Source organism: Pipistrellus hanaki (assembly GCF_964339955.1).
Source record: "Pipistrellus hanaki genome assembly, chromosome: 9".
NCBI lineage: Eukaryota > Metazoa > Chordata > Mammalia > Chiroptera > Vespertilionidae > Pipistrellus > Pipistrellus hanaki.
Genome location: NC_140511.1, coordinates 78,334,296 through 78,361,193, shown reverse-complemented (window position 1 = coordinate 78,361,193; position 26,898 = coordinate 78,334,296). Strand labels below are relative to the sequence as shown.

General features: G+C 67.4%; 2 protein-coding genes across 10 annotated transcripts in view; one reads left to right on the top strand and one right to left on the bottom strand.

Annotated features, from left to right (window-relative positions):
* The window catches only part of MACROD1 (mono-ADP ribosylhydrolase 1), a 115,758-nt gene that overhangs the window by 23,374 nt on the left and 65,486 nt on the right, over positions 1-26,898 (top strand). The gene's annotated exons all lie outside the window — the stretch shown is intronic.
* The window catches only part of FLRT1 (fibronectin leucine rich transmembrane protein 1), a 61,237-nt gene continuing 34,575 nt past the window's right edge, over positions 237-26,898 (bottom strand). Inside the window, exons 2-4 of one of the 4 annotated variants that reach the window (XM_084895861.1) lie at positions 16,555-17,292; positions 14,697-14,867; positions 237-9,692 (exon numbers count right to left, since the gene is read on the bottom strand). In XM_084895861.1, coding sequence (XP_084751987.1) covers positions 7,598-9,637 — 2,040 coding nt within the window. In that variant the 5' untranslated portion in view covers positions 9,638-9,692; positions 14,697-14,867; positions 16,555-17,292 and the 3' untranslated portion in view covers positions 237-7,597. Of the gene's footprint in view, positions 9,693-14,419; positions 14,635-14,696; positions 14,868-16,554; positions 17,293-26,898 lie in introns of those variants that run through there. The other 3 variants (XM_084895860.1, XR_014796027.1, XM_084895862.1) reach the window with 3 other exon arrangements.

Genomic DNA, 26,898 nt, shown 5'->3' with positions numbered 1-26,898 from the left:
CTTCCTCGAGGGGAGGTCTCCTTCCTCGAGGCCTGTGGGATGGGGTCAGAGGTCCCTCTCCTTTTGGGGCAGAATCATTCTGGTTCTGATGGTGCCCTGACCCAGAGTCTCTATCCAACACCCCCCACCCCCACCCCACCCCACCGCCCCGCCTGGGCCGGCGCCCCCCGGGGAGCGAGGCCGGGATGCCGGGTGGGCGTCCAGACGGTGCGACAGAGGCAGCAACGAGACGGAGGTAAAAGTTAAATCTATTTATTTCAAGAAAGGACAAGGGAAGTGGACTCGGACGTCTCATATGAAAACAGACAAACAGAAAATAGGACCAGATAGTTCATCACATTCGTGTCGACATGGACGTTTCAAGGCACCTACAGGACGGAGCCGCGGGGGCGCAGTGCACTTTGGTTTGTGTCGTGGTCTGGTGGGCGCTGGCGTGTCGGTTTCCAAAACCCTCTGTGGTGTGAGGCCGGGAGGGCGGCGGCCGAGGCGGGCGGGCGGCCCGCCGGGCGGTCCCCTCCCTCCAACCCCCGAGGCTGCTTTGCCCTTCAGAAAAACAGGAGAAAAACGGGTGTGCGGCCCAGGGGCCGATGGGGCTGATCCTGCGGGGGAGGAGGGGGAGGGGCCCGGGAGAGGGGCTGGGTGGCTGGGCAGGGGTCCCTCGGCCGCGGAAGGGACCTCGCTCACAGGCTTGTGGGAGATGAGGCACCCGCCGGGGTCTCTCTCAGTGGACTTTTCCCCTTCGCCTCCCGTTCACACCCGTCATGAGCGGCGTCCGCTCCGGCCAGCTGGCTCCCCACATTCACACCCCTCCACCCCCACAGCCTCCCCAACCTTCCGCACCATCGCCCCCCCTACTCCCCCTTCCAGACGACAGACCTCACGTGCAGGGCCGTCCAGACCCCTCCCCACGGCTCTCAGCATCTCTGTGAGCTGCAAGGCACCAGTTCCTCGTCCAAAGACCCCCCCACACACACTGCAGTCTGGCGCCCGGGGGGAGGGGGAGGGTCTCAGCGGGCCCAGTGCTGGCTTGTGGCATGCTGGGTCAGGTAAAAAAAGCTAAGGCTAGTGCCTGGCCGGCGTGGCTCAGTGACTGAGCATCGACCTATGAACCAGGAGGTCACGGTTCGATTCCCGGTCAGGGCACATGCCCGGTTTCGGGCTCGATCCCCAGTGTGGGGCGTGCAGGAGGCAGCCGATCCATGATTCTCTCTCGTCATGGATGTTTCTCTCTCTCCCTCTCCCTTCCTCTCTGAAATAAATAAAAACGTATTTAAAAAAAAAAAAAAAAAGACTAAGGCTAGTTTCAGGGTTTTGTATCTGCCCCGGGGAGCCAGAACCTCCAGAGACAGGACCAGCCAGAGACGGGTGGCCTCTGGACGCTGCAGGCATGTCCCCAGCGCAGGGCCGCCAGCTCCAGGGAGTCAGCCTGTGGCAGCCCGGCTGTGGCTTTGTCGGCTCCTGGGGCCTTTGTTTTTCTCGGTCTTGAGGAGAAAGCTTGGTTAGTTCCTCCAGGCGGGTGGCCCGAGGTCACACAGGTGGGACACCCAGTTCTCGCCCTCTGTCAACACCTGAGGCTCGGCTGACAGAGCTGCCTGCGAACCCCGCCCAGTGGCTGGCTTTCCCCGTGGGGCCCAGCTGATGGCCGGTGGGTCCAAGGGGAGCCGAGTGAGAGGCCCCTCGCCTGCCGGGCTGCCAGGGGCAGGTGCCGGTGGGGGTGGCGGTTGCTAACCCTTTGCCCAGGCCTTGGTGCCGAGCCTGGGGGCAGACGCGGGCGGGAGGAGGGGACGGAGACGCCGTGTGCCAGGCGCTGTGCTGGGCTCAGTGACCCGACGCGGGCGGCTCGGGGCCTGGCGCCTCGCCGAGCCGCTGTCCCCGACAGCTGAGAGATTTAGGGCTGTGACAGCAAAGACCTTCCTGCGAGGACTCCGGGCTCAGCGTTTCCGCTCAGCGTGGGGGCGGCGTGGGAGTGCAGGAAGGACGGGTTGGGGTGCCCTGCTCGCTCCGGCGGCTGGGGGCCTCCGGGGCTGGCTCTGCTAGGAGGTGGGGCGAGCCCCCGCAGAATGCCCGCTCTGCCCGCCCGGCACAGGAGGGCACCTCGGTGACCCCGGCCCGGCGGGAGGCGGGGCAGGAGCTGCCCCGGGGCTGACGGTCTCCCCGGGGTGAGGACGGGCCGCCTGGCCCCCGCGGCCTCGGGGTCTGGGCGCCTGCAAATCCCATTTGTGGTGGGAACGGGGCCTGACCCCAGCCATCACGTTGGAGGAAACCGGAGAAAAACAATGCATCAGAAATGCAAAGGGAGAAGGAGGCGGCGTAGGGAGGGAGAGAGGAAAGGAGGAAGGAAAGGAGGAGGGACCGGAGCCCGGGGACCTTTCTTGAGTGTTTTTAAAGAAGCAAACGTGCGTTTTCCAGGCAAGCACTTGGAACGTTTCAAAGGAAACGTAACTGCTTAAAACGGCAGAGTGAACAGTGCCCCAGGCAGCCGTCAGCGCGGGATGGATGTCTGAGCGGCAGCCTGGGCTGGGAGCTAGGAAAACAGCCGGTGGGACGGTGCTGGGAGCAGCGAGGCCGGGACCCGGGCTGCGAGCAGGCCTGGGAGGCACCGGGACCCGAGCCGAGCCTGGGGTGGGCCCCCTCTGAGCCCCCTGCCCGGACCCCTGTCTGTGCCTCCTCCCCGGGGGACAGGGCTCTCTGTCGGGCTGGGGACGGCCTGGGCCAGGGTCTTCAGAGGACGCCGGTCCCCGGAGCTGCACAGCGGTCACCTCCGTGCCTCCCTTTCAGGGTCCCGGGGACGATGGCGTAAAGGGGGGACCAGGACCTTCTAGCCCAAGAACCAGGAAAATCCCCTCCAGAGCCTCCTCAAGCCCTTGATTGCTCCCAGTGACGGGGCGCTCACTGCCTGATTCCTCTGCTGGGATGGAGTTTCTCTTCCCTGCCTTTACGGCCGGGCCCACTCCCCTTTCCCGGACCGCAGGGGAGGGGTGGATCGGAGACACACCCGTCCTGGGACGGAAAGGAAGTCCTCTCTGAGGGACTGGCCCGACCCCCTCCCCTCACTGTGACCGCCGCAGGCGGACAGAATCTGGAGGGCAGGGGTCGAGGCTCCGCTGGGGGCTGGGACAGCTTCGGAATGACTGCTGCCAGGGCCCAGGAGCGCCCCCTGTCTTAGAGCCAGAGCACTGGCCCCGGACGGAGGCAGACTGGGTTTCTCCGAGGGAAATGCTGGAGCCTCAGCTTCATCAACCCTGACATGCCCGCCGGGCGCTCGGCCTGGGTGGATTGGCCTTCCCTGACCCCAGCCCCCTTCCACACACCCCCAACCCCCGCAGCCGCAGAGGCAGCCCCTCGCCGGCCGGCAAAGCCCTGCTCCACGTGTGGCCACTGGGGGCAGGCCCATAAAACTCGAAAAATACCTTTTTCCTTCACCTCCACGGAGTTTAATCTTTCCTAATCAATTTAGCAGACGCGCGTGGTTGTAAATGGCCATGATTTGCATTTCCGAGCCCTTTATCCCTCCTCGGGAAGGAGGAGGCTGCTCTGCCTGTGCGGGAGGCTGTGAATTGCTTGTTAGCATCGGCCTGGCGCCCGGCCAGCACCAGGTGTCCGCTGCCGTCACCTGCGCCGTCGGATGCAGGGGGGCCGGGCTCACCGGACGCCCGCGGCTGACCCTGGCCCTGCCCCGGCCCCGAGAGCTCGGCCTGGTCCTGGGGGGTGCGGCTGCCGTGCACCTCCGTCCAGCAGGCGCCCCGGCCCCACCGCTCCCCCTCTGCCGCATCCATTTTCCTTGTTTCTCATAAGCATCTGCCTCGGATGCCCAGTCCTCCTGGTGCGTCCAGCAGACGCAGGTTTCGGGGTGCCGTGGGCCGGCTTTGGGACGCGTGCTGCCGTTTTCCTGGGGGTGGGGTGTCCTCCCCTCGGTCCCCAGCTCCTGGCGGGGGAGGGGAGGAGGGAGGCTCAGATGCAGTCCCAGGCTCCATGACCCGCAGGCATCCCTCACCTGGCTGCCCCTTCCGCTCTGGCCCTCCGTCACCTGTACGGGACCCACCAATCGCAGGCCCAGCGAGGAGAGGGGTCTCTGCAGCGCCCAGCTTTCCCGGGTGAGGCTAGGCCACCTCAGCCCACCCACACTTACAGGAGGGGAAACAGAGGCAGAGGATCTGCAAAGCACACTTTCCCTGTATCTCTCAGGGGCCCTCCCTAACCCCTCCGCACTCTGCCTGGCCTTGGGCTCCCCCAGTTGGGGCTGGTGGGCTTCCCTGGATCCGTCAGGGGAGGAGGGAGAGGCACAAGGCGGGCATGGCCTTCCGGTTTTAGTGGGGGGGAAGCCTGGGCCCCTGAAGCCACTGCTGCTGTCCCCTCCTCTGCCAGCATCACCCGGAGCCAGAGCCCCTGCCCAGCTCCTCCCCGGCCCAGCACCGGGCCGGGCGGGGTCGCCTCCGGATGGCCCCAGCCTGTTGCCATGGCGGCGGTCCAGGCGGCCAGCCCGCTTAGAGGAGAAGATGGAGGCTGCCTGGGGGCCCAGGAAAGGACGGGGAGGGAGGAAAAGCGGCTTTGGTGTGCGTCAGGCCTGGGATGAGGATGACTAATTAATAGGCTTTATTCTTAGCGATCTCTTCAGCATTCCATACGCTGGGCCCGCGCCTGAGCCGAGCTCCGAGGCCTCGTTCGCAAAATGCAAATGGCTCGCCTGGCCCTGCTGCCTCCTCTCCTCTTTTTTTTAAAGGGGAAATTTAAAGGAAAATTGCCATGAAATAGAAAAGAGAGTCCAATCGCTACATCTAATTACCACGAAGGGTAAACCACTTGACCACAGAGATGTCGTGGGCTTTTTCCCTTTTTGCCTTAAATCTGCCTTAAATGCCGCAAATGCACGCGCCACCCGAGGCCAGCGAGGTGGTCCTGGCCGGTCAGAGGCTGCCGGGTCAGGTGGGCCACCCGCCGAAGGCGGATTCCGGACGGAAGTGGCGGCCCAGGCCCGGCTCGTCCTCACGGGCCCTGTGTCCTCACGCGCGTCCAGGGGGGCGGGGGCGGGCCCGGAGCATCCTGTCGTGTTATGGGCCAGTTTGGGGGGAGCTGGATCTGGAGGGCGGGGGCCGCACAGTGGGCCTGGCTTTAGGCCCTGCCTGGCTCGGGGGGACGTGAGGCAGTGGACATCCCGGTCCCGCTGTCAGACAGAACGCTGGGAAGATGTTGGGGTGCTCAGGGCAGAAAAGATGAGGGGGCCCAGGGCGCTGGCTGGGCCAAGCTGCACGGGGCACGGCGGGGTCAGGCAGGGCCTGGGCTCTGAGCCCGTGAGCCCTGGCTGAGCAGGAGAGGGAGGCTGTCCGGGGTCTGGGGGGGCGGGCTGCTTAATGCTCTTTGGGGGAAAGGGTTCTGCACAGGCCGGTTCTAGGCCTGCAAGGCCCTCCCTACACACAGCCCCCCGGACCGCCCCCCCCTCCGCCCACTGTCCCCGGGCTCCTTCATGGCCTCAGAGGGATGACTCGACCTCGGCCGGCCTGGGGAGAGGAGGAGGGAGGACCCAGAGGGGGTGGGGACTAGCACGTTGACAGTGGGGACCTGCGGGCGGGTAGTGAGGTGTCCAGGGACCAGCTTTCCTGGGATGCTGGCGGAAGGCAGGAGGGGTGTTAGGGGGAGGGGACCTCATTTCAGAAACAGCAGAGACCGTGGGCGCCCGCCCTCCAGCCAGTGCCCTCCCCCTAGCCCCTCCCCCCCGCCCCCCTCCTCCCAGCCACACCCAGCGGCCCCTCCGCTCCTCCGAGCTGCAGGAATGGGCACAAGCCTGTGTCTGAGATCCCGCACACACGTGGAATTAAGGCTTGGAAAATCTCCTGGCACGGAGGACACAGGAAAAGGGGAAAAGGATGGTTTTCTAACACAAGGCGTCCATGCCCCTCGGCCTGTCCCTGGGCTGGGGAGCTGGGAGCCCACTCGACGGGACCTTCCTCCGGCCGGGCCAAGGCGAGCCTGGCCGCTCTCTCCTCCATCGCAGCGGGTCTGTGTCCCTCCTGCCCACCCCTGTCTCCGAAGGCCAGCAGCAGCTCTTCATGTCCACCGAGCCGTCCGCCCAGCGGCCCTGTGACTGCTGCGCGGTCTCGCCTCCTGCCTGTGGCTTTGGTCAGAGCAGCGGAGGCCTCTGAACCCGCCGCCGCCCGCCACCGGGCCTTCTCATCCGCCCTGCCCTCCGGCCAGCGCCTCGCTCTCCCGGTGCGGGGGCGGGCGGCAGGCTGGCGGATGGCGACCCCGTTCCCGAGCAGAACCCCGGGCGCCCGTCCGCCCGTCCGTCCAGATTTGCTGTCGTTGTTTCATCATCGTTTTCATCTCACTGCTCGCCACGCTGCCCGTCGGTGACAGAGGAGGCAGCGACGCAGCCTGGACTCCGCGGGGGCCGGGCAGCGCCTTTGGGGGCCGCCTGCTTCTCGGGAGACAGTCCCTGGTGGGCACTGCTGAGGGCTTTGCTCTGGGAGTGCTGCCTCTCGGGCTTTCTGAGAATTTCTGTCCTCTTCTGGCTGGTGGCTGAGCAGCCATGGAAACCATTAGGTCTAATCAGCGGATGTGGAAACACACATAAAACCCATCCCCGCATCAGCCGCCCATCCCAGGAGGAAGCACAGAGCACAGAGGAGGAGCTACGGAGGTGACTGCATTGGGGGGGGGGGGGGGGGGGACTGGCAGTTAAAGGTTTCTCTATCGGAAAGGAGCACGGCCCAGCTCTGGCCGACCTGAGATAGGGTCAAACGGAAAGCATCCCAGCCACCCGTCCAGCTCAGTCACGCCTCCGCCTTTAGGAACGGCGTCGGCCCCACCCCCCACCCCACTCCGATCCCCAACACCCCGCGTCTACTCACTCACTGACGTTAGGAGAAAGCAACATGTTCATGACTCTATTGTCTCAGAAATGGTGCGCACGGAGCGGGAGGTGCTGTCAGGGCCGTCGCCGCGGCTCCAGCTACCCTGTCCGTGTTCGGAGACGCGACCTCGCGGTGCCGATGGACGCAATCCGAGCGGCCGGAGAGGCCGCAGCGGCCCGGGCTCCCACGGCGGGCGCGGGCCCGTGGGCGTGAGAGGGTTCCGAGAGGAAAAGGGGAGTCTAGTTTTTAACCAGTTCCATCACAGTTCAAAGAACGCAGTAAAAGACGCGATATTTCTGAAAACCCGCGAGGGCGATGGTGTGGGAAGAGCGGGGAGGAGACGGAGGAAAAAGCCCTAACTCCCCCCCCTCCCGGGTGAGGGGCCCGGACACGCCCCATCCGTCCCTGCGGGCCCAGCGCGGGCGTCCGCGTCCCAGGGCGGCTCCTCCGCCGGGCCCTGACGCCCACGGCCGCGGTGCAGGTAGTATCTTTCCACTTCGGGGAACACACCCCGCCCGGCCCCGCCTGCAGCGTTATTTTTAGTCCTTCCCTCCCCAGCCGGCATAATTCGGTATAAATTATGTCTTCAGCAGCGACAGCCCGCCCCCGCCCGTCTTCCATCCTTAAAGAAACCCTTTCCCGGCCAGCCCTCCCCGCGCGTGGCTTCCGGGCGGCGCCGGGGTCCTCCTCGCTGTGGGCGCAGCAGCGGGGTCGCCGCGGGGAGGGGGCGTGGGAGCCGGGGCGCGGGCTCAGCTGTAGGAGTAGTCGGCGTCGGGGATGCCGCCCCCGCGGTAGCCCCGCGTGGTGGTGCCGTAGCCGACGGCGTGCGCGCCCTTGCACAGGCTGCTGCCGTTGGAGGGGAAGATGGTGTGGACCACGTACTCCTCCCGGGCGCGGTAGGGGTTGACGGGCAGCATCTGCAGCCCGGGGCCGCGGATCTCCAGGATGGAGTTGTCCTTCTTGGTCCCCGACTCCATGTAGCTGTCCTTCTTGTGGCCGCCCCGGGGGTAGGCCCGGTCCCGGCCCAGCAGGTCCCCGGCGCGGCTCACGTACCAGCAGACGGCCCCCAGGGCCAGGAAGAGCAGGACGAGCGCCACCGCGCCCCCGACGATGCCCGCCAGGGGCAGGCCGGCCACGGGGCCGGCGTTCTGCTCCCGGTTGAGGGTGGTGGCGGGGCCGTAGCCGTCGGCCGTCTCCGCCTTGGCGCACACGGGGGCCTCGTCGGCCGCGTAGGCGCTGCCCGTCTCCATGGTGACCATGCAGATGATGTAGGTGGACTTGGGCTCCAGGGCCGTGAGCAGGTACTCCGTCTTGTCCCCCTGCACCAGGGTCTCGGTGATGGAGCCCACGGCCGGGCTGTGGCCCAGGCGCAGCCAGCTGAGCCGGAAGGAGGCGGCGGGCAGCGCGGCCTTCCAGGTGATGCGGACGGAGTCGGCCGTCAGGGGCGTCACGTGGAGCACCAGGGCCTTGGCGCCGCCGCCCGTGGCCAGGGGGTAGTCCAGGCTGGAGTCGGGCAGGCGCAGGCCCGGCCGCTTGGCCTTGAGGGTGAAGAGCGAGCCCTGGGGCGTGGTGGCGGAGGCCCGGGCGCCGGCCGTGGTCCTGGCGGCCGCGCCGGCCGCCCCGCCGCCGCCCTGCGGGCCCGCCTCGAAGCACTCGTCCATCTCGCCGGTGATGTCCTTGATGGCCATGCCCCGCACCTTCTCGGGGCCCTGGCACATGAGGCCGCGCACGTTGACCTCGGCGGCCCGCGCCCGCACCCAGTCCCGCAGCCACAGCAGGTTGCAGCCGCAGAACCAGGGGTTGTTGCGCAGCAGCAGCTGGGCCAGGCTCTCCAGGTCGTCGAACAGGCCGCGGGGCAGCGTGGTGAGGTTGTTGTTGGACAGGTCCAGGCGCTCCAGCTCGCGCATGCGGGCCAGCGTGTTGTAGGGCACGTGGCTGATGGCGTTGTCCTGCAGGTAGAGGCGCTGCAGGTGGGCGCTGGGCAGGTTGAGGGGCGGGGCGGCCAGCGAGTTGCGCACCAGCGAGAGCTCGGTGAGGTTCTGCAGGCGGCTGAAGGTGTCGTCGGCGATGCGCTGGTTGGCCAGCAGGTTGCCGTCCAGCACGAGGCGCCGCAGGCCGCGCAGGCCCTGGAAGGCGTGCAGCGGGATGGTGGAGATGCGGTTGTCGTCCAGCCGCAGCTCCTCCAGCGCGCGGGGCAGCCCCGAGGGGATGCTGCTCAGGTGGTTGCGGCTGAGGAAGAGCAGCCGCAGCCGCTGGCTGTCGGCGAAGGCGTCCTCCTCGATGCTCACGGTGGACACGGAGTTGTCGTCCAGGTGCAGCTTCTCCAGCAGCGGCAGGCGGGCCAGCGAGGCGCGGGCGATGGCCCGCACGTTGTTGTCCTGCAGGTGCAGCTCCCGCAGCGAGCGCGGCAGGTTGTCCGGGAAGGCGTCCAGCGCGTTGCCGTACAGGTAGATGACGCGCACGCTGAGCTTGGCCTTGAGGCCCGGGGGCACGCCGGCGCTGCCGATGCGGTTGTTCTGCAGGTAGAGCGTGGTGGCGTCGTCGGGGATGTCGGCGGGCACGGCCGTGAGGCCCCGGTCGTTGCAGTAGATGAAGCCGCGGTCGCAGCGGCACACGGACGGGCAGGTGGTGCTGTCGATGACCCCGGTCAGGAAGGCGATGAGCCCGTAGCAGAGCAGCAGCCAGTCGCGCAGGTCCGTGGCGGCCGCGGCCATCACGACGGTGGCCGTCGCCGCGGCGGCGGGCGCGGTGGTGGTGGTGGCAGTGGCGGTGGGCAGTGCCACCACCATGGTGGACGGCGGCGGCCTCGGGGACCGGGCCTCACCCGACCGGGGGCCTCACCACCTGCAAGGAGCACAAGACACGCGCGGTGAGAGGGCGCCGCCGGGAGGCGCTGCGGGCGGGGGCAGGGCAGAGACCACGCCTGGGGGCACGGGCACCCGGCCCCTGAGTGCCAGGGTGATGTCGCAGGGGACCGCTCCGGCTCAGGCTGGACACTGGCGACCGCTGGCGACCTCTAAGCCTCAGGGGGGTGGCACGTTGTTGGTGAGACGGAGGCTGCGGGCCTCCCGGACGGGACGCTGTGCTCGGGCGGGGCTCCTTTATCGATCTCACACCCACCCGGCTTCACGGTGCGCGCTAACCGCGGCCGCCCGTGTCGATGGGATGGATTTGGGGCGTGTTTTATGGATCCCGAGCCCCTTCTCACTGGAGTGAGGAACTCAGTCTGGCTCGGACCCAGGGCTCGCAGAGAGAGCTGGTTTCGGGGAGGCCTGGGAGCTCAAAGTGGGGGGGGGGGGGGACTAGAACCTGCAGCCAAGAAGCTGCCGGCGCCGTCCCCGGGGAGCGGGGAGCAGGCGCTTCATTGTCTGGTGGTGAAACGTGCCCGTGTCAGGCGTGTGTTTTACAGAGAAGAAGGTGTCAACAGAGCCGCTGCCTCGCGAATTTACAGAAACCTGTCTCCATCGGAAGTGGCTCAGCTCTGCGTTCTGTGGGCGGTCACTCCGCCCCTCGCCCCCTCCCAAAGCCACACAGCTTGGATGTACAGACTCATAATTCCTTCTTCTCACGTTTAAAGAAATGAGACGCACAGGGGAGGGAGGGCCCGTGCTCTGAGGGAACTGCCCGGAGCTGTAATTCCAGTTTTCACAAATGGAAAAACGGCAGCCGAGACCTTTCTCGTGATTTCACTGTTCGTAATGGTAAAAAAATCAATTAAAGAGAAATTATCTTCCAGCCCTGGTGGGGGAGGTGTCTCCACGCGGGCCGAGGCGCACACAGGCTCCCGGGGCGGACGCAGTGGCCCCTCGGATGCCCGTGTGCAGAGCAGAAGCCGGACACGTTCAGGCAGGAGCGTGTGGGGCCTCCCTCCCGCGCCCAGCGGCCCCGTGTCCCCGTGTCCCCGCCCTGTCTTCCCTCCTCTGTCTCTCTCTCGACATCAGAGCTGCTCTCCTCCGTCCACCAAACGGCTCCTCGCCTGTCAGGACCAGGCTCCAATGCCCTCTCCTCTGCTAGGCTTCCTGATGCCAGGTGGAGCTCCCACCTGCCCCGTCACCCATCCTTCTACCCACCCACCCGCTCACTGAGCCACCCACCTATCCATCCACCCATCCATCCATCCACCCACCCATCCACCCACCCATCCATCCATCCACCCATCCACCCATCCATCCATCCATCCATCCATCCATCCATCCATCCATCTGCCCGCCATCCCCACTCACTCATCCATCTAGGCATCTGGCCATCCAGTCCCCCAGCAGATGTGTGTTAAGCCCATACCATATGCCACTTGTTCTGGCCACGTGTGACTCAATCCTGGTGGGATGGCAGCTCATCCTGTCATAAAGACCTCACCGAGCGCTTTATGAATGAATCCTGAAGTCATTCAGTCCTCCCAGCACCCGTGAGGCCAGAGCCCTTCTCACTCACTCCCATCTGACAGAGGAGAGAGCTGAGGGGTGGGGGTGTGACCCTCGTCGAGGCCACTGAGGCGGTGGCAAGGCGGAGCCTGGGCCAGCATCTCCATCTCCCCATCACCCCCCGTTTGCATTTACGGGGCCTTGCCCAGCCTGCAGCTCTTCTGGAGCGAGCTCAGGCTTTGACATCCTGCCCTCCCTCCCCCCCAATGCACTGACCCGCCCAGCGCCTTTGTGCGCTGTAACGTCCCCCAGACAGGTCAAGGGCCAGCCCAGGACACCTGGCTGGAAGCAACTGCGGATCAGGGGAAGGGTGCGGGGGTCCGCACTGGGGCCAGAGGGGGAAAGGGGGCGCTGGGCCAGGCCCAGCATCCAGCTCCCCCCACCGGCACCCCCTGGCCTGAGGGACGGAGGACTGCAGCCCCGGCCCTCGGCCCCAGCCCGGCTACGGTCCTCACCGCACTCAGACCCCCGTCCCGGACATGGAGGCGGTCTTCGCTTCCTGCCGACTGGCCTGCGTCCTTGTTTCCCGGACCCGGCGCCCTGGCCACGCCCCTCTCGTCCCCCCTCCAGAGCCTCGCACCCTGCACCAGCCCGTCCTGCCCTGGGCGGCACCAAGAGCCACCGGCTAAGGTCCGGGAGCAGCGTGGAGTCCCAGGCTGCCCAGCCTCACTGACCGCTGACTCCCACCCGGGACCGGCGGGCACTGGCCCAGCTCACAGACAGGGCTCGGGGCAGGGAACGGTCCCACAGACCTGGAGGACAGGGGGAGCCCAGGCAGCAGGGGGAGCCCTCCCGCCAGACCTCACCACCCTTCACAGGCGCACGTCTGTACCCTCACCCTGTACCTTCACCCTGCCCCCCCCACACACACGTCCCTGTCCCATTTACAGCCGAGCGGCTTGAGGCTCGGGGTGAGGGGCTATCAGGGTCACAGGGTCACAGCCGGCAGGTTTCTAGCTGCGCCCCTGTCCTTCCTCTGCACGGAGCCAGCCCTCGAAGGCGATGGAGCTGGAGGTCCTGCCCAAGCTGCGTAGGAGCAGAGGGTCAGGGCCAGGCCCAGGGCAGGGGCTGAGGACAGCAAGGGGCAGGTCTGCCCAGGGGCCACCCCCTTGGTCTCAGGGGTCAAGTCCAAGCCCAGGGAGAGCCTCTGCTAGGGCCCCAGCAGATGGTCAGAGGACACTCCCCTTTCGAGCCAAGGCCGAGTCCTGGCAAGGGGTGCGGTGGCCCCTGTGCCCTGCTGTTCCAGGCCAGTGCCCTGAGCAGGGGGCAGGCTCGTGGAGGCCAAAGGCAAGGCCAGCCACCGCCTTCCCTGGCACGCAAGTCCGTTCCCGGTGCCCACGCAGCTCACGGCCGCAGCCTGCAGCCCCCGAGGCCCCGGCATCGGTGCCGGAGTGTAAATTCATATTTCAGAGTTGCCTGATGGATCGCCCACCAGCACCCGGGAGGCCGGGAGGCCGGGACCCAAGGCCTTCCTGTCCCCTGTCTGTGGGCCTCATCCATCTTGGCTGCAGTCTCCTCGCTACCCCCTCCCCAAGGCCACCCCCTGGGCCCCCTGGTTCCGGGAGAGCAGGGCGGGTGGGGGTGAGCGTGGGGGTGGGGGCAGCACTCCGTGCTGGAGGAGCCATGAACTGCCCAGGAGCTCAGCAGCCTTTGCACTCCCTTGCCGCGTGAGGATGGTTTATGCAGCATCAGATTAACCCGGTCAATCCCCTGGCTTTTACGGGCCACTCGGAGGTCAGCAGGTGTGGGCTATGGCCCGCCGGCTCCGTGACGAACAGCACGGTCCTTGATCGGCTCTTGGGGGTCGGGGACGGGGAGGAGTCAGGTGGCTCAGACCCGAGGTGCCCAGACCCCTCTCCGCCGAGGGGCACCATGCTTGGCATTTGCTACCAGCTCCTGCCATCTTCCAGGACAGGGACACCTGGGTTTGAGCCCGGCCTCCGCCCCCTCCAGGCTGTGTGAGCTCGAGCAGGATGCGTGCCCTCTCTGAGCTTCCGCTTCCTCCTCTACGGGCGTGGCCACGGAGGGTGCAATCAGATCCTGTGTGCAAAGCACCCCTCGTGAGGGCCAGCTGGTGTGACGTGTGCCGGAGGTGTCACAGCTGCTGATGCTCCCGCTGCCCCGGCCCCGGCCCCTGGCCTAGGCTCTGTGTCAGCTGCTCGTCTCTGTCCTCTGCTCCCACCAGCCCCTTCCTCGCTCCCCGCCTGCTGAGCCTCCATAAGCGCTGGCCCCCCTCCCCTTGTGCTTCCTCAGCCCCTCCCCAGCTGGGCGGGAGCACTGGCCCTGTGCCTCCAGGGCAGCAGCCCCGCCAGGAATCTGAGAATTCAGGCGGCGACTGCAGGAAAGGCCTGTGGGACAGAGGCCCGCAGGGCGCTAGGTTAGAGTCCGCCCGCCCAGTCCCGGCTGTGACCGGCCGCGATGCCTCTGTGGGCTCGGCTTCCTCCCACGGCCACTCAGGGCGGCTGCCCCCTCGTCCTGGCTGCCTCATTAGAGGGAGGACAGACACGGGGCCAGGAAGCGGCAGACAGAGGACGATCCTCCCCCCTCCCTTCGCCCCTTCCCGGGCCCCTCCAGGCCCTCCCTGCCGCCAGAAGAACTGTTTTCCTAAACCTCGCCAGGCCCTCGCCCACTGGCAGAGCAGGCCCCAGGCAGGACGAGGGGTGCAGGGCATGCTGGGGGACAGCAGCCGTTTGAGCCCCAGGAAGGGAAAGGCAGGGGCACCCCCTGTCTGTGATGGGTCCTCAGCAAAATTTAAAGAATGGGGGGCCCACATTTCCTTCCTCACCAGCCGGCACCCCCTCCCGGGGTAAGCCCCATGGAGGGAGGGGGGAGCAGCTCTACCTCTCTGCCCAGGGAGCCCCCCCCCCCCCGCACCTCCGGGGCCCCCTCCCTGTAAAGCGGGCGTGGACTCGGGCCTCAGGCCTGCATCTGTGAGCTGGGGCCTGAGCCATCCTCTCCCTGGGCTTCTCCCTGCAGGTCCAGGAGGGTGAGGGCCGGTGAGGAGGGAGCCGGGGATGGCACTGAGTGGGGCTCCTGCCCAGGCCGGTCTGTGCCCATGGGAGGCACCTCCTTGGGGGGGGGGGGCTGGATGCCACGGCCCACAAGGCCCTTCTAACCCTGCGCTGCTCCCACCACGCCTGAGCCGTCCTCTGGTGCCACGGAGAACGTGTAACCGTGGGGGTGAGGGTAGGGATCCTTTAAAACCTAAAGTTAATTATTTTTCTAATTTCATGCGGCATGCATTATGCATCAGCAGTTATCACGGCGGTAATTGCAGGCAGGTATGCAAATTCACTAAAAAAACGCACCTCCCGCTCCTCTCCCCTCCCGGCCGCCTGGGCGGGCCGGCCCGGGATGTCCCGAACCTGAGAACGTAAACCGCGTTTAGAAATGAGACTTTAAAATCTGGGCTCGGAGTTAATTATACTGATAACAGTGCTCGACGTGAACCTGTGCGGGGCCAGGCGGGGGAGGGAGGAAGGAGACACGTGTGTGTAATTTCGTCTTTCTCTCCGGTGTCGAAATGAGCGGTGCTGCACCTGACCCTCCCCTCTGGGCGTGCGTTTTTAGCAAAGCTGCCGAGACCTAGGCTCAGTTCCTTTTGGGAAAGAAAAGGAGCCCTGGGGAGCCTCAGAGGTCGGAGGGGGATCCGGGGGGCCTTTATTCTGGGGGGGCTGGGAGGAAGGAAGAGGGGGGCAGCGCCTGCAGGGCTGGAGAGCCCAGAGAACAGGGCAGGGGTCCCCTGGGCCTGCCCCGCCGGCCTCCTCAGCAGCCGGGGCCGCAGAGGAGCGGGTGGCCGGAACGACGGGGCCTGGCGATGCCTGCTGGTCACGGGCACAGGCTGGAGCTGGGCGTGGAGGGGGTCTCGCAGATCATCGTCTTTTCACCGAGGCCCGGAGAGGGATGGATGGTCCACAGAGAACCCTCCGGCAGCATGGACAGCCCTCGCCTGCCCGCCTCCGGCCTGGGCACCGACGCTCAGCCGTTCCCGGGGTTGGCACGGGAGGCGATGATGGACAGTGTCCGGCTGAAGCAGGGCCTCGTGGGGCTGCTTCTCCCCGCCGGGGTCAGCCCCTCTGGCCCGCTGGGTCAGCCCAGGACGTGGCAGTGAATGGCCGGCCTGAGCGCCCGCTGCATCCGGCCCCTCACACACTCCGGCCACCGCCCCGCGGAGCCCGGCCTCCAGCGCCCAGAGGGCAGCGCACTCCAGGGGGCACGGGCGGGGCCCACGCTCACACCGCTCACACCCGAAGGCCAGCCACCAGCCCATTCTCGAGGCACAGCGGGCACGGAACAGGTTCCCCATAAATAATTGGGGGACAGCCTGGGGGACCACAGCCAGCCGCTCCCTCCCGTCCTGGCCTCAGCCCCTTGATGGGACGGGAGAAGGGGGCCGAGCACCAGGGAGGCAGGCAGGCAGGGGCCACGCTAAGGCTCCGGCCGCCCCACGGCCGGGCTGGCCCCTGCACGATAAATAACAGCAAACAGCCCCGCCGCAGGGCATCCTTCACGCTGGTGGCTAATAACGCACTATTAATGCCCCCGCCGCCGGCGAGCGCGCCAGGCGGCGCTGATGGATGTCCCAGCCCGGGGCGGCCGTAAATCAGCCCCTCTCCCCGGAAGCACGCGGGGAGCGTCATCTTCCATCTTGTTAATGAATCGGGCTTCCCTGCCCCGCCCGGCACCGCCTCCGCTCCCGGCTGCCAGGATTTGTGCTGGGGCGGCTCGAGTCCTCCCTCTTGGCCTCTGGGAATGGGGAGACCGGACGGGCCCCTGATCCCCCGCAGGCCCAGCCCCGGCAGACCATGGGGTCCAGGCCTGGGGACCACCGCCCGCGGCCCCCATCCGTCTTGGCACTCCCTGCCTTCTCAGGCTGAGCGGGAAGCCGAGCAGGGGCTGCCCCAAGGCCAGCGGGGGCGGGGCCTGGGCTGGGTCCTCGGCCAGCCCCGAGGCCACCCAAGGTCTGCTCCCCGCGGCCTCACTGCTGCCCCCTCTGGGCAGAACTCCGAGGGGCTCAAAGCCAGACCTGCCTCTGAGGACAGACAGAAGGGGTGCCACAGTGACTCCGGGAGAGACCACCCACCACACCCTGGGCCACCCCCCTGGAGTAGAGCTCGCAGCACGGCCGCCAGGCAGCAGTGAGCCCTCCCGGGATGTGTGGACGGGTGGGTGGAACTACAGGCCTGGGAGCTCGGTGAGGCCCCGTTTGACCCGCCTGGGGAGGGGCGGGCCCGCTGTTGGGTCTGTACGCCCTCCCCACGCACCTCCTCCCCTGCCCGCCTCACCTCCTTCGCTGACAGGCTGGTCTGCTGGGGCGGCCGCTCTGGATGTGCGCGGGGGGGCAGGTGGGCCTAGGCCAGGCGTGAGGAGAGGAGGCCGGTGGCCCTGGCACTCGGGGTGCAGACCGCAGGCCCGGGCGCTGGGCCGCCCGGCGTGCGGGGAGGAGGCCGGTGCTGGCTCTTCGGGGCTCCTGGAGGTCAGGCGGGGCTGCGGGTCCAGAGCCGCATCCTGCAGGGCCCGGGCCGCGGGCACGGCTGGCCTCTCCCGGGCGGAGCCCCCGGCCCCGGTGCTCGGCCTGCGGGTGTCCCGGGCCCCGGTGCCCCCGGCATGCCCTAGGGCCCGGCGCCCATCCCGCCAGCCTCTCGCTGCCTCTGCCAACGTCTGCAGAGGCTCTGCGTGGCTCTCGCCCCCTCCTCTTCACCAGGTCGCTGTTTTTTAATCCTTTAAGTCACCTGGCAGAATGGGTTCCGGCGCAGGGAGCGCTCGGTGAGACAGCGAGAGAAGCCGCTCTCCGAAGACGCCGTGTCCCCGGGGCGGGCGAGTCCGGGCTCACAGGGCCGCACCGGGACACGCACTGCCGAGCTGTCACCCCGGCCGCTGTGCGCGGTCCCGCTTGGCTGCCCGTGTGCAGAGGTGTTCTCGCCGGGGAGGGGGCGGGGGCGAGGGACGGCTCTTCCTGCTTCGCCTCCTGGTCTTGTCTGTCCAAGAGGCCTCCTCCCCGCCGCTCCCGGCCTCCTCCTCACCTGCCAAAGACAGCAGCAGCGACTGAGCCCCGGGATTGGGAGCCCCCACCGCACAGGCTGCCCCTCTCCTCCCCTCCCTTGGCACCTGCGCCTGAAGCCCCTTCCCCAGAGCCCGCTCCCCTTTCCCGGGAGAGGAGGCAGTCCCCAGGCCGGGCCCTGCAGGGGCTGCCCAGCGCCGAGCCCGCTCCCCGCAGCTGCTCCCCCGCCTGTCACTCCGAGGACCCACCGGCCTGGCCTCGGCCTCCAGGACGCGCCGCCGTCCCGCTGCCCTTGGCGAGCAGGAGCGCCCGGGAGCCGGGGAGGCTGCGTCCCTGCCTCCCTCCGGCGGCCACCCCATTCCCAGGCTCCGCACCCCACCTGCCCGTCCACAGAGTGGGGGGCAGGGCCGGCTGTTTGCAGGGATCCAAACCCGCCGCCTCTCGCCGGCGCGGCCCTCTCCCGGCCTGGCGCCACGGAGGCCGCAGCCCCGGCGTCCGGACTCCCCCTGCGGGGGCCCCTCTGGAAAGTGCTTTCACCCACATCTGAGCCTCAGCTCTGGTCTGAAACAGGATCCAGATGCGCTCGGCTGCAGCTGGGCACTGGCTGGGAGGCTGACGGTGGCTGTTTGAGAGGTGCTTGTTGCCAGGGGCTGTTCCAGATAGAAACAGACTCTTAGGGAATGTGCTTTACAGAGCCCGGAGCCGGACCGGGGTCACTGCCCCGGGGCGCCCGCCCTGGCAGGGTGTGTTCAGAGGGGGGTGCTGGCCAGGCCGAGGAGGCGATGGGGCCATGGGATGGGGTGGGTGTGGGGACAAGCTTCCCGGGAGCAGGGAGGTTCAGAACTACTGAGCCCCGGGGACACAGGTGTGAGCAGGCAGGCGGGTGGCCCCAGGGAGGGGGCTGGACATGAGGGACGATGGGGACAGTCCCCTGGTGAGGGGTGATGCTGTGTGATAAGCTGTCATTTCTCTGAAAGCAAGAGACGGACAGAGCCCAGTGAGGTCATCTGCCGGTCCAGGAGAGGAAACCTTTATTCCGTGGGGGGCCAGGAGGGGTGTGGAGGCAGCCCTGGTCCCCCAGACAGAGTTCTGGAACTATGGATGCAGAAGGCAGCTCCATCCGCTGCAGCAGGCCCCTGGCCCTGCCTGGCCCACCCACCTGTCCCCCCCAAACCCCACCCCGTTGGCCCTCCTGCCACGGCCCACCCAGCACCACCCCTCACCCCCGCGTTGGGTGGGTGGTCGCACAGACCATGCCAGCAACAGCCCAGCATTGCCCGGTTCAAGGACGGGACTGCACCCGCCTGTCTGATCTTTACGGAGACCGGGCCCGCCTCCGCGCCGCGCACACGGAAGGTGCTTAATGATTGCACCCAGGGAACTCCCCAGGTGCCCCCTCACGTAGGAAATGGGCTTCAGGCAGAGCTCGGGCCCGTCCAGCTCTGTACATCCTGGGTCTGCCCTCCCCGCTGGCCCCGCCTTCCCCGCTGCCCCTGCCGGCGCCTGCCCTGGGGCCCGCACGGAGCCAGGCGGACACACGCCCAGGCCTCACAGGTACACCGGGCCCTCGTCTCTGCGGTGGCTGAGGTGCCTCTCGGTGTCGGGGTGTGTGTGCCCAGGTCAGCTGGGCAGGTGGGTGTGATGGAGGCGGGCACTCTGGCATGTGGGGGTGCACGAGGCGGTGTTAGTAGCCGCCTATCAGTCACCGCGGAACAAATACGCAAACGCGCCCTCCGGTGGACACCTACCCGCAGAGCCGTGGAGTCCCCAGTGGGAGGCGACAGGGCGGAGCACGCGAAACCATGCAGCGCAGACCAAGTTACGGTGGCGGGGGGCCTTTCTCCGTGGCCAGGCGGACCGAGGACGGAATGGGGGTGTGGGGTCCCAGGGCTCAGTCCCCGGAGCCCCCTGTGGCCCCGCCTCCTGGCAGCTCCTGGGCACGCTCCCCACGAGCGCCCCTGCTAACCCCGCCTCCCCCTCCAGCCCCACCCCCCTCCAGCATCACCCCTCACCAGGGGACCGGCCTCTGCGCTCAGGCACCAAAGAGCCCTTTTTGGGTCAGTGGAATGAAAGCTTCCCCTTGTAACCGCCCGAGACGCTCGGTTCCGCTCTCTGCCATCCTAACATCACAGCCGCCTTAGAAGAAGTCGGAAAGGAGGAGAGAGCCGAGCGTGCACAGTCCCACCTCCGCCCGGCTTCGTCCGCGGACAAAGGGCTCGTCCTTTTCCAGGTCAGCCCTGCCCCGCCGTCTCCTGTGCCGGGACAGCCCTGCCCCGCCGTCTCCTGTGCCGGGACAGCCCTGCCCCGCCGTCTCCTGTGCCGGGTCAGCCCTGCCCCGCCGTCTCCCTGTGCCGGGACAACCCTGCCCCGCCGTCTCCCTGTGCCGGGACAGCCCTGCCCCGCCGTCTCCTGTGCCGGGTCAGCCCTGCCCCGCCGTCTCCTGTGCCGGGTCAGCCCTGCCCCGCCGTCTCCTGTGCCGGGACAGCCCTGCCCCGCCGTCTCCTGTGCCGGGACAGCCCTGCCCCGCCGTCTCCTGTGCCGGGTCAGCCCTGCCCCGCCGTCTCCCTGTGCCGGGACAGCCCTGCCCCGCCGTCTCCTGTGCACAGCCCTGCCCCGCCGTCTCCTGTGCCAGGTCAGCCCTGCCCCGCCGTCTCCTGTGCCGGGACAGCCCTGCCCCGCCGTCTCCTGTGCCGGGACAGCCCTGCCCCGCCGTCTCCCTGTGCCGGGACAGCCCTGCCCCGCCGTCTCCTGTGCCGGGACAGCCCTGCCCCGCCGTCTCCTGTGCACAGCCCTGCCCCGCCGTCTCCTGTGCCAGGTCAGCCCTGCCCCGCCGTCTCCTGTGCCGGGACAGCCCTGCCCCGCCGTCTCCTGTGCCGGGACAGCCCTGTCCCGCCGTCTCCTGTGCCGGGACAGCCCTGCCCCGCCGTCTCCCGTGCACAGCCCTGCCCCGCCGTCTCCTGTGCCGGGACAGCCCTGCCCCGCCGTCTCCTGTGCACAGCCCTGCCCCGCCGTCTCCTGTGCCGGGACAGCACATGGTGGCAGCCTGCACAACGGGGACTTCAGTAAAAAGCAGGGGGCTTGTCCAGTCCAAGTCCGACCTGGACGGGGCCAGCTCCCTCTCCCTGCACAGTGCCCGTCTCAGCACCAAAGACACACAAATGCCAGGCAGCCTGGGCCACTGCAGTGAGGTGTTTTGGGTCAGTCCTGAGGTCCTCTCATCCAGTCATCGGTCCGTCCGACCATCCGTTCCTCCATACACCCACCCGTCCAGCTCTCCGTCCACCCACCCTGCACACACGTACTGAGCCCGGGCGTGCTCCCGGCACCAGGCAGGGCGCCGGCCCGAGGAGCCCCTGGCCCCAGGAGCCTGAGGTCCAGCAGAGCGGCATCAGGAGAGCAAAAAGCCCCCCATCTTGCCACGAGGGGTGCGGGCAGGGGAGGCCGGCGGTGGACCCCAGGGACTTCCTGGGGACGGTGACAGGGCTGTGGTCCTCGACTCCCATGTCCTGACAGTCAAGCTCGGTGGGGAGCTGGAACGGGCAGGTGGGCCAGTCTCCCCGGACCACCCGTCCGTCTTCCAGAGCCGCCCCCCCTCTTCCCCCCCGCCTTTGGACCCGAGGGCTCCCGCCATGGAGACGCTCCCAGCCATGGAGACGCTCCCCGCCACAGCTGCCGCTGCGGGGAGATGGCTCCGCGGATCCTCGGGCCCACATTAGCAATCGGCCCTCCGGCTTCATTCCGGCTCTCAGGGCGGGATTTAGTGTGAGATCAATCAGACGCCTGGCATGTGCTGCCGGCACCAGGTGGGCTTTCTGGCCGTGGACGCAGCCAAGCGGGGCTCTGAGGCCACGCCGCCCCTTGCCGGCCGGAGCGAAGCAGCCGGTTTAGATCGCCGTAAGCAGGTCAGCGCCGGCGGGAGCGGAGCCCGGCCTTGGCTTTCATTCCGGACCGCCCGGCGGCAGAGGTCAGCGTCTGTGTTTGACCTTCCGGATGAGAGGTCTGTGCGCCTCAAACCGCAGTGCGTTCCGTGGCTGCCGGCCTCATCCGCGAGGAGGGCCATCGTGGCCTGTTCTCCTCCCCCTGCAGAGTGTGCTCACTCCGATGGAGCCAACACGGGCCTGGGGCTGCCAGGGCCGGGTGCCCCTCTCTGGGCGCAGAGGGCAGGGGCCGAGCCCCGGGGCAGGGCAGGGGGTGTCCCTGTGACCGGCAGAGGGTCGGGGAGGAAGCACTTGCAGGCCGAGGGAACAGCAGATGCAGAAGCTCAGAGGCGGAGTGGGTGGAGGGCAGGTCTGAGCTGAAGTGGGAGGCGGGACTCTGGCCTGGGGGAGCTGGGAATGCCCGCTGAGGGCCTCCCTTCACACTGAGGGGAGCGGGAGCCAGCACAGGGGCCCGGGCAGGGCGGGCATGGCCAATCGGAGACGGGAAGGTGCCAGGGTGTGAGGGAGGGGACCAGCGACAGGCTGGGCAGGGTCCCAGGAGCAGGAGCAGAGGCCTGGGCTGGGGGGGCGGGGGGAGCCACAGGTTGAGGGCAGGGGTGACTCGGGGGCTGCCCTGCAGACAGGCCGGGGCTGCGTGGGTCCCCCCTTCTCCTGCCAGCACTACAGACAGGCTCTGGGTGCCACGGGCAGGGGCAGCTGGAGACTCAGCTCCTCCCTCTGCGCTGGCAGAGAGGCCCTCCCCGCCCCCCTCGCACGCTCTCGGGCCCCCAGGCCTGGCACCGCATGCAGCACCCACACGGCGGGTGAGAAGGGCGGAGGCGAGACCGCCTGCGAACGCGGTGTGAACCTCCGAGCTCCCGCTGCTAATTAGACGGTTCTCCGACAAAACCCAGCCTGGCCGGCGTGCGGGCCAGCAGCCTGGACCACGGCCGAGCCCACCCTCAGACACAGGCCTCGGGGACCCGGTGGGCAGTGCCCGGAGCAGGGAGCCAAGCGCTCGGGGCCCAGGGCAGCTCTCCTCGGCCACAGCATCTCCGGGAGAAGACGTGGGCCCTCTGCCAGGACGGGTGCCCCCTCCCCCCCGCCCCTCCACGTGAGGCTGGAGCCAGGGCATGGCAGCTACCAGCCGGGTGCCCTGGGCCGGCTGGCCGAGCGGACCGGGGCCCTCGAGCCCGGACGGTGGGCAGCCCCGGGGCCTGGATGATGGCGAACCGGGTGCCAGCCGCAAACCTTCCTCAGGAAAAGGGCCTGCTTTCGCCGGCACAGCAGTGGCTGTGGGCTCCTCACCGAGCCGCTGGGCAGCAGGAGCTAGGAGGCAAAGGCGCGGTCCCTCCTGGCCCTGGCCCTGCGCACTCACACGGGCCTGCCCTGCCCTGCCCTGCCCTGCCCTCCCCTCCGCCCCCTCCCGGCCTCAGGTTCTTTCCGGAGCCCTACATCATGGGCACCAGGGTTCAGTGGGCGCCTGGGGACCCTCAGCTCCCCCTCCAGTCTCTGTATCCAAAAGCCAGTCCTTCCCCCACCCACCCCCTGCCACTGACCACACCCAGCCCCACGCTGGGCGGGGATTCCAGGCCACGCACCTGCGTCCAAGGTGCCCACTTCCTTCCAGAATGCCCACTGCCCTCCGCCCGCTGTGCCAGCCTCGGCCCCCAGGGCCCCGCGCCCTCCCGGCCGGCTCCCCGCCCCCCTGCACCCACGGAAGCCGGTGCCAAGGGATTTTCGCCTCCGTGTTGGGAATCGCCCTCCCCTCCCCTCCCCTCCTTCCCGTAAACACCCGCCCGCGGCCGGCCAGGCTTTGTTAATATTTACAGCGGGTCCTCAGGAGCTATTAGCTTCCTTCCCTCGCTGCTAATTGAAAGAGGAGAAAATGGCTGTAACACTTCAAACGGACGGAAAGTGCCGCAGAGAGGCCGCCTGGACAGGGAGGAAGGGACAAAGGGAGGCTGCTTAACTAAACAAAGGCAGCCACGCCTCAGCCTCAGTGAGGGGCCGGGGCCCGCGGAGGGCGCCCCCGAGGCTCACCCCTCGGCCTCGCCTGGATTTCCCTTTCTTGGGGAGCCGCCTGGAGGAGCGAGGGGAGGAGAGGTTCCGGAGGCTTTTGTTAACGCGTGGCTCTTTGAAGCTGCGGCAGGCGGCCCTGCCGGTTCCTCGCACGTGAGCTTCCCCGGTGGCCACCCACAGGCACGGCCTCCCGCGGGCCCCAGGCCGGGAGCCGGAGGCCCCACATCGCCAGGCCAGGCCAGGCCTCTGCGGTCGGCCCCCCAGCTGCTTGCCCTGGAGAGAGATGTGCCCACAGCGTCGTACAGCCAGCTCCGGACAGCTCAGCGTCAGAGGCCAGGCTTCCCTCCGGAGCCTGCCTTCGGTTCTGGCCTAGGGGCCTGTCCTCAGGAAGGCGTCTCCCCCTTACACACACACACACACACACACACACACACCCGTTCCTGGCTGCTTCAGAACGGCCTCTCGGGCCCCTGGGCGCCGCTGCTCAGCAGCCTGGGTTTGTGCCTGCAGAGCTGGCTGTGCCAGGCGTTGCTCGGTGGGCTGGTGGAGTGGAGGAGGGGCGCACCGCATATACACGTCTTCCCCACCCTGCCCCCCACGCACCTGCCCCCTCAGACCAGCTGGGCCCAGGATGCACAGCCGCCCTGAGGGCAAGGCCAGGGCGTGAGAGTGGTCAGTGCCGCGAGGGAGGGGCTGGCTGTTGGGGGGAGAGAGGGACCCTTTGTGCTTGCTTTTTGTGTTTGCTTAAGTATGTTCTTATTGATTTTAGAGAGAGAGGAAGGGGGAGGAATAGAGGTAGAAACATTAATAAGAGAGAAATATCGATTGTTTGCCTCCTACACGCTGGAGATGGAGCTGTCACCGGGCATGTGCCCTGACCAGGTGACCAGGAATCCAACCAGGGACCTCTTGGTTCGCGGGCTGCAGTGGCGGCGGGCACGGCCATGGCACACTCAGCCCCCGGGCGCCCTATGTGCTGCACCAGCTCTGCCAGGCTCAGTGACCCTGAACGGAGCGGTGAAAGGCTTAGAAAAGACAGACAGGCCAAAACCGGTTTGGCTCAATGAATAGAGCGTTGGCTTGGGGACTGAAAGGTCCCGGGTTCAATTCCGGGCAAGGGCATGTACCTTGGTTGCGAGCATGTCCCCAGTGGGGGGTGTGCAGGAGGCAGCTGATCAATGACTCTCTCATCGATGTTTCTAATTCTCTGTCTCTCTCCCTTCCTCTCTGTGTAAAATCAATAGAATATATTTAAAAAAAAAAAAAGAAAAGAAAAGACAGGAGAATGAGGGCTGGTGCTGGGGCTGAGTGGGACTGCTTCCTGAGAGACAGAGCCAGGGGCTGCATGCAGCATCTTCATTTTATAGCCGGTGCCAGAGGCAAAGGAAGGGCGTGGTCAGGATGTTTACAGCATTCTGGTAGGTTTCATCTGCTCAGTCACATGCACCTGACCAGGCTTTGTTCACCTGCGGCCTCTATCACTCAGGCACCTGGGGCCAATGTTCGGACCACAGGCGCAAGCTCACAACTGCAGCTGTTGGCTGTCATTGTGCTGGGAGGCTCGGCCCTCCAGGCTGGGCTTGCACGTGGCCATGAGGGGACTGTGCCCTCGTCTGTCCGAGGCTTGAACCTGTGCAAACGCTGTGGCCGCGCCCACAGGTGGCAGCTCTGTGGCTGAGACACGCCGGCGGGCTGTTTGGCTGCTGACCCAGTGGAGGAGGCCGGCTTGTGTGGGACTAGAAGGACCAGGACAGGTGGACCGGGAGGGTTTAGTTAAGGGAGAAATCTGTCTCCGACAGAGATGCCCGAAACTGGCCTAGGCCCGTGGTCGGCAAACTGCGGCTCTCGAGCCACATGCGGCTCTTCGGCTCCTTGAGTGTGGCTCTTCCACAAAATACCACGGCCTGGGCGAGTCTATGTTGAAGAAGTGGCATTAGAAGTTTAAGTTTAAAAAACTTGGCTCTCAAAATAAATTTCAGTTGTTGTACTGTTGATATTTTGGCATGTTGACTAATGAGTTTGCCGACCACTGGCCTAGGCTGCCATTGTGGGGACGCCCAGGCCCAGGCAGGACCAGGACGGCCACGTACAGAGAGGTCACGTGAGGCCCAGAGGGCCTGCCCCTGTGGCCACGCTGTGCCTCTTGGCTGACCCTGTCCTCCCCAAACCCTGCTCTGAAGGGCAGAGACTGTCAGCAGCAGTGATCCCAACCACAGCTGCCGTGGTGAGCTCTGACGGGGCCCAGGCACCCCGAGCTGAGGGCTCGATGTGGGAGATAATGCAACAGCCGCCGCCTGCTCTGAGCCCGCGCCCATCCCTGCCCGGAGCCCACAGGCACTGGCACCACCACCTCAGCTCCCACGGAGGAGGCGGCGCCCCTCAGGGGCCCAGGGGTCCACGGCAGAGTCTGGACGCCCCCTCTGCACCCACCTGGGCGGCCGGGGCCGAGGCCGCGCTCAACCAGGCAGGGCCGCGGGCGGGAGCGCCCTCCACAGGCCGCAGGCACACTCGCAGGTTCAAGGCTCTGAGTAGTCTGGATCCCCGTAACTGTTCGCCCACGCCTGCATGTTCTTCACAACGCGCCCTGGGACGCGCCTCCATGTTCCCACGCCTCTTAACCGGCCCTGGTACGCGCCGTGCTTCCCAGCACCTGGCCAGAGCCCGGCACACAGTAGGGCCACACACCTTCAGCTAATGAGGCCCAAATGAGGGAGGGAAGGTGGGGCAGGTAGCTGGGTGGGAGCCACACGTCGTGGCCAGACACAAGCTCGGCCCTGAGCCACCCGTCTCCTCCTCCTCCAGCCCCGGACCTGGGGCCAGCCCCTCCGGCCACCGCCGGCCTCAGCCTCCCCCGGGGCAGGGAGGCCGCCACGCCTCCATGGGGGTGGGGGCCCGCAGTCCCCTCCCCAGGCCCCACCCCAGGCCCCGCCAGGTGCAGCCGCTCTTCCCCACCAGCTCCGTGGTCCGCCCTGACGTCCCCCTCGCAGCCCGGCCCTGCCTGGCATACTGAGTCCCCAGAGCAGGCGGAAAGGGAGGACGGGGGGAGGGGCGTCCGTGGGAGACGTGGGAGCCTCCTCGAAGCTCTTTCCGGAGCCGCTCGGGGCCGCGGGCGTGGAGGACATGCGGTGCCAGATGCCACTCTGGGTGGTCGCACGGTGCCTGCTGAGCGCCAGGGAGGGGCCGGCCCTGGGCAGAGCCACCCCAGGACAGTCACGCTGCCCCTAAGTAGGCCAAGGAGGGGGTGGCCTCGTCTCCCAGGAGGTGGGGGGCAGGGGCAGGGGGGCCCGGTGTGTGAGGGCACCCCTTTGATGACGAGGGTGCAGCCAGCTACCTTTGTCTGCAGATTAGGCTTCTGCCCAGCGCCTGTCAGGTGGTGCCGGGGTCACGGGACAGAGGGCGGCTGGCCAGCGGGAGAGAGGCCGTGCATGCAGCGGCTTGTGCTAGATGACCTTGGCATCTGTGCTGGGTGACCTTGGACACGCCCTTGACCTCCTGGGGCCTCAGCTGCCTCGTGGGGCGCGGGGATGTGGCCACAGGGCCGTTGCAGGGAGAACAGGTGGTTAGCGGCCCGGAGCCAGAGGTCTGGGAATTGGGGGGAAGGGGCTCCTGCAGCTGAAACGCTGTGTTGCTCGGGCCGGTGTGCTGCGTCTCTGGGAATCAAGTCTCCAGGGTGGTTACCGAGGGCAGCG